Genomic DNA, 6,414 nt, shown 5'->3' on the forward strand with positions numbered 1-6,414 from the left:
GGGTGACTCTATGTGAATGTGTTGAGACACCTCTGAACTGGCAGAACTAGGCCGTGTATGTTCCTGAAACCTGGCTTTTAGAGACCTCTCCGTTTCACCAATATAAGTTTCCTGGCAGGGCCCCCTGTTGTTCTTGCCCTGGCAGGGGATGTGGTAGATGACACCACACTTCTTCTCTTTGGGGGTTTTATCCTTGGGCGCAACAAGAATGTGTCTTAAAGTAGTGGTTGGTTTGAAACAAGTTGCAATTTAGACACTGAACAAGACTATTTTTTGAGAGGGGTGAAGGAAGCCATTTACATCAGGGCCCATCACCCTACATTGAACCGCGACGGGGGCCGACATCGTCTACCAGACACCTTTGACCCAGTGTTGACGTCACACTTCAAAGAAGCCACGTGACAAGCTTCACTGGGTCAGTCTACTGAGGAAGACCAGAGTGACTGGTTGAAAGCTCTAGGTGAGAGAATTTTTGTGTTGGATCAAGAGTTTTAACTTTAAACATGTAACTACCAACACAGATGAACTTTTATGATAGTACAGGTAGATATTGATTATGCAAATGAGAACCTAATTTACATAATTAATGAGAAAATGTTATAATTCCATTTCGGTAACTGCCTGGAATTTTATACTTGGAATATGAATGGTAAGTGAAGGTAAACATCATTAAACGTGACTTATTTAAATAAGGAGTTCCATTTGCATAATTTATGAGGAAATACTATAATGGCATTCTTTGTTACAATGCAACGCCTTTTGGTGTAGGATATGATCAACATGGTATGACTAACATGATATGATTGATGGAAATTATTGAGGATCCTACTTACACAATCAGGGGATTAATCTATAATTTCTTAGTAATAAAGGCTAACATAATTTGGTGAAGGTATAATATCCTGGAACTCTAGTTGGTATTTGGTACTATTATTTTGTACAGGAAAAAAGAAACATATTCAGCAATTTATATCAGGGGATATTTGACCTGTAAAAGAAGAATCATCATTTATTACCTGAATATGTTTATCTCCAGCATGGCCATGAATGTTTGTGTCTGCTTCTCACCAAGACGAGCGCTGGCAGAGGAGCTGGCACTGAAGCCTGATGATTGTCTGGATGTGCCCCTCTGACTTGATCTTCCTTCTCCTGCTGACCAACCAAGTCCAAACGCTCCACCCACTGCTACATGTCCAGAAGCCTTGTTGATCTCTTCCTGGAACATGGCCTTGGCAGAAGTGACGGCCGATTTCTCCGCAAGGTATTTTCTGTATTCTTCCGTTGAGCTGAAGGTGTAGGATTCTACATCTGTGTCGTATATGCCTTGCACGGTCATAGAGTCAGGGACTTCGTTTTTACCGTATCTGTTCAAAGACAAAAAAAGTTACTACGTATACTGTTCTCTATGTGGAGATTGCCAATAAAGCAAAGTTAGTTTAGATGTATAATAATATTACTAAAAATGACATTCCTTTGACTCAGTGTTCTAGTAAGTGCACTTTATTCAATTATCCGTATTCTGCACACGAACACACACACAAGCGCAGACGTGTAGATAATTAAATGTAGGTAATTAGGTGGTGTCAAAATAATCGGGTTCGTCTGGCTATAACTAACTTACAGATTGATTTAAACACTTACTTATCAGCAAGATAAACTTAACCTAGTTCAGGATAGGGGGTTTATATCATAAAGTCATTAGTTGTTAGTAGGGGTCCAAAGAAATTCTTAATGAAAATAAGTACTAGTAAGTAGTTCTTACGTTCGCAAGTTTTTGCATGATCTCTGGATGACACTTTTCTTCCTAGATTCAGCCGAGTACACGCCTCTTCCGTCAAACCCGACGCCGAGGTAGGTTGCGCCGTCAATCAGATTCTGAAGATTGGAAAGGTTTAACAACTTTTGTTTTCAAGATACATGCAAAACAGCTCTAAATAAAAATCGCTAAATGGCAAAAGATGGGAAAGCTTCCTAAACTTTTTATTGCCGTAGTACTTGTGATCATTAATGCCCACCGTTTAATGTGCATGAATCTTAACACAGAGGCAGATTAAGATAGATTGCACAGATAGATGGATTATTAAATCGCTCTCTGACAGATAGACAGACACAGGACGTACCGGACAGCCTGTCCTTGGTATCTTGGCCTTAAAGCAGGGGTCTCCATTCTTATAGCCTGTCCCGAAGCAGCCGTTCATCAGAACTGGTCCTAGTCCGGCTGGGTAGGTGTAGGCTGATGCCTGTCCGCCGAAACTGACCTTTTCATTTCTTTAAAATTACAGAAAAATCATATTTTTGTGATACGAGCAAACTTGAACTTGATGAGTCCCCGTCTGAATTTAATAAACTGGTGCCATGTGTTTTATTGACGTTTATAATATCATATTTGTGCAGGTAATGATCTCTCAATACAATTTCTATAAAATCCAATTAGCAAAATATGTTTGAACCACCGTTGTTGATATCTGTTGGGGAAATGCACGGTGTATCTGTTAACTGTATCTGTTTACCTTGTTTTGTTGTGACCTGTGCTTAGCCAAGTGTGGCAAAATGTTCATTGAATGTCATAATTCAATCATCTATGCATTTAATTGCCGCAATATAGTAATTAAGACAATGAAAGGGAGTAGGATTGTGAAAAACAACTGTGAACAAACCTGTCTTCCTTGTACTTGTACTTATGTCGGATCTCCCAGCCTGGTGGTGCATACATGTTACCCATCGTGGCTCCTGGTCTAGGAACAAGCTGGATGTCCGCCTATTACACGTAATATGTTTTTAAAAAGAATACAGTAGATATATATTCTTACAGTGTCATACTGTAATGTGCACCAGTCCATTTTTAAAAAGTTCATATGATAAATAAATTATTATTCCATCTTATTTTCACAGAACTGCTCTTCAATATGTTGGTTTGCACACAAATTTGAACTCTTTTGTAATGGTAGGGGCGGCCTAAATCTGGTCGGACTACTTCCGAACTTCAGTCAGCCTTGATTGACTTGTGTTCGGTGAATATGTTCTAAATATGTAACAAGAGCTTTACCAACCTCCTCAACCGGCCGGTTCAAACCCGCTGCCAGCCCACTGGTGTCCTTCAGCAGTTCTTTGTACTCATCGTCGAACTTGTCCATCTGTTTACCCAGGTAGTCCTGCAGACCGCTCACCACCTTCTCCTGGTGGTTCTCCACTACACCGTCCGCGATCCTGTCGCCAAGCTTGCTGACGACTTTTCCCCCTATTTCTTTCGCTGCTGCTGCCAGAAATGCAGGAACTGCCTTTTTGTTCTCCATGTGGCCGTCAGAAGAACTTGCAGCCTTGGTCTGGATTCCTACATCAATATTAAAAGTAATACTATGATTTTTTGCCGTAATCGGTGCACACCCCAGTTCTTCCGCGACAGGGGTCAGCGATAGTCCGTTGTAAAAAAAAAAAAGTGACAAAAGGGTTTTGAGGGTCCAAGTTTGAGGTGACATTTCTCACAAACTGAAGTATCATTAAACATTAACATGACTGAAGAGTGTAAGAAATGGTGATTTGGGGGTGAAAATTTCTTTTGGCTCCGAACCTTACTTCCGGGTATCCTTGCGCGCCAAGTGTAATCCGCCCGTTTGACCTAGATTTCGCTCTGCGGCTTCGTAGGGGTGGATTTGCAACTCCTCGCGCCGTGGACTGTTTAAAAAAAAATCAGTACTAGAATTTTCTTTATTATTTACTCGGGTTTAGTCACGGCTTGGGTCTTTCTGCCAGCATCAGTCATTTCTGCCGGAAATTTTTTCTTCGGGATTATCCTTTGCAAAAATTAGCAATTTTGGGCATTAATTTTGGAGTGAAAATAATGTCATTTCCGTTGATTTTACCAAACTTAAAAAGGTTGAAGAAACCAAACTCAGATGGTCTTGTAGCTGAAGAGATATCCTTTTGTCCCATATACAGTTATTCTCCTTCCGAATTATTCCACGCCAGAGACGGTCGCTAGATTTGAGGGTGTGCAGCTCCAAATAGAGACGCCAAATAATAGCGCATATAAAATTAACCTAGAGCTTAGTCGATGTCATTCTACTAGATTAAATCTATCAAAGTGAAGTAACTTGTTTATGGCATCATTATTGTCCATTATTGTCCATTTAGTGTCCATCAGACTCATTTGCAGGCTCAATAAATAGTAGAAATCGGAACATCATTGGCCAGAGGAGTTGGCCGGCCATAGAGGGTCCAGCTGGACCCTTTTAAATGCAGCATCGCATACGCATTTACGTTAATTTAAGGTACCTTTTTTTGAAAAGATTTTTGGCACAAAAATTATGCCATCTACGCTAGGGGTAGTATGCTTTGCTTTCAAGAGGGACATAACCATGTTTGAGATGGATGGGGGGGGGCAGGCTTAAGCTAATGGTGACAACTTCATCATTTGGCATTGACAAGGTATGATATTGTTGGTTATATGCAAGCATGACCTGTGACATACCTTTGCCAAATCATGCTAGCTGTCCAAACAGACTAATTATGTACATTTTTCATGCAAATTTGCAAATTATTAGGGCTCATTTGCATACATTATATAATTTGATCATATTCTCCACCCAATGACAAGATTAATTAAGAAATAAGGCTATTCTAGCGTTTCCTTAAATTATGCAAATGAGGTACAGATTTGAATAAATAATGTTAAGTGATGTTCACATTTACTGAACATCCAATTATGGCAAGTATTAAATTCCCAGCAGTTAACAACATAAAATTGTACCGATTTTCAATTATTTATGCAAATTAGGTCTTTATTTACATAACCAATATCTGCCAATAATCTTGTCGCTCTCAATTACATATGCCATAAGTGTTTAATAGCCCTAATATTATGGAATACAGCAGATTTATAGAATTTACACAATATGAAATTATGAAAATTAGATCATGATTTGCATAATTGTGGTTTAATTGTGTCAAGCATGGCATAAGCTACCTTTATACCAAAAATTACGAAGACCCGTCTAATGGTTATTTAGTTACCCTTTCTCGGAGATTTTTCAGAGAAACCAGCCTGCAGTTGCAGAACAATCTCACGTGACTCCTTCCCTAGGACAAGAGTTTTCTACCATCTAAAATTCGCGACCTTAACATGTCCAGATCACGAGATGTCAAAACCGGAAGTTGCGCTGCAGTACCAAGGGAAGCTACTAGGGGCCCAAAATCTAATCATTTTCAGGCTTTGTCAGACCCTACCGACACACTAAGTATGAAACCAATCCATCCAGTCGTTCTTGAGTTATTTTGTTGACTAACAGACAGACTGACAGACTGACAGACCGACAAAAGCAACTAAAAATATAACGAAAAACATCCTAGCGCAAATAAACTTACACAAACAAACCTGGGTGTACAAGTACATCACTGCGTCAACAAGTACGGTAACAACAAAACAGTCACAAGAGAAATTAACACAAATTCACAAATTTTACAATAAAGCATGTAAAGTATCCCTTCTTTTACCACAAACCAAAATGAAGGGACAAAAAATCTCAGAAGGCCAGAACTGCTTTGTTATACAAATCCTAGATCCTAGATCACGATGGTCAGATTTGGGCCCAAAAGTCCCACTCCGCTACTATGGAGATCGAATCCCCCGAACCCGCGAATCTTGTTCGATATGACGTCATTCGAATAGAGCGGGCGTTCGATCCGGGGTTACCCGCGGTCATTTACAGTAAAGCCGCTACAACCGGCTACTTCAAGCCCTTTTTTACTTGGGAACCACGGAACAGGAAAAATCAACCTTTCCACAAATATGAACCGTTTTCAAAACATTACATCTATGCCGTGATTTTATTGTGGATATGTAACATGTAACGAAGCTACTGCCGTCATCGTGGGTGACCTTGAAGGTCAGAATTCTTGTTGACGCTGTTATAAAATCCAGGTCCCCATATCCAAGTGTCATAGCACGCGTGCAAACATGGTATTTTAACCACTCCCAAAAATCGTTCAAATTACCTCATTGAGGTCTTGTTTGGAAGAGGAACGATTTCCGCAGATTTCTGTCTTAGGGATTTTTTAAATATGGCCGCGATTATGAATTATCGGTATTTAAAGTTAAAACAGTGCGTTTTTGGCTCTTCTTTTGACTGTAAGACGAGTTTTAAGTTAAAAAATAAAAAAAATCCTAAGACAGAAAGTTTAAATTTACTGTAATATTTCTAAAAATCCAAAAATCTAACCTTATTTTTAATTTTCGGGGCCTCTTAAAATCAGTTGTTTGGTTCTCGTCAACCCTTTTTGAAATCCGAAATTGATCTCATTTGGAAGCAAATGTACACAAAGTGGAGCAAAGGCAGTGCAAGAATAACATTTGAGGTAAACAAAATCACTTATTACATTTTATTTTGACGAGTATTTACTCTCCAATTACTTTTGTTT

General features: G+C 39.4%; 1 protein-coding gene across 1 annotated transcript in view; it reads right to left on the reverse strand.

Annotated features, from left to right (window-relative positions):
- The window catches only part of LOC109479189, a 33,190-nt gene that overhangs the window by 23,579 nt on the left and 3,197 nt on the right, over nt 1-6,414 (reverse strand). The window contains 5 exon segments of the mRNA XM_019781080.1: nt 1,017-1,364; nt 1,763-1,875; nt 2,121-2,268; nt 2,658-2,758; nt 3,051-3,331. Of these exon segments, the coding sequence (XP_019636639.1) occupies nt 1,017-1,364; nt 1,763-1,875; nt 2,121-2,268; nt 2,658-2,758; nt 3,051-3,331 (991 nt within the window).

This window comes from Branchiostoma belcheri, unplaced genomic scaffold, assembly GCF_001625305.1.
Source record: "Branchiostoma belcheri isolate BF01 breed outbred unplaced genomic scaffold, Haploidv18h27 scaffold47, whole genome shotgun sequence".
Lineage (NCBI taxonomy): Eukaryota > Metazoa > Chordata > Leptocardii > Amphioxiformes > Branchiostomatidae > Branchiostoma > Branchiostoma belcheri.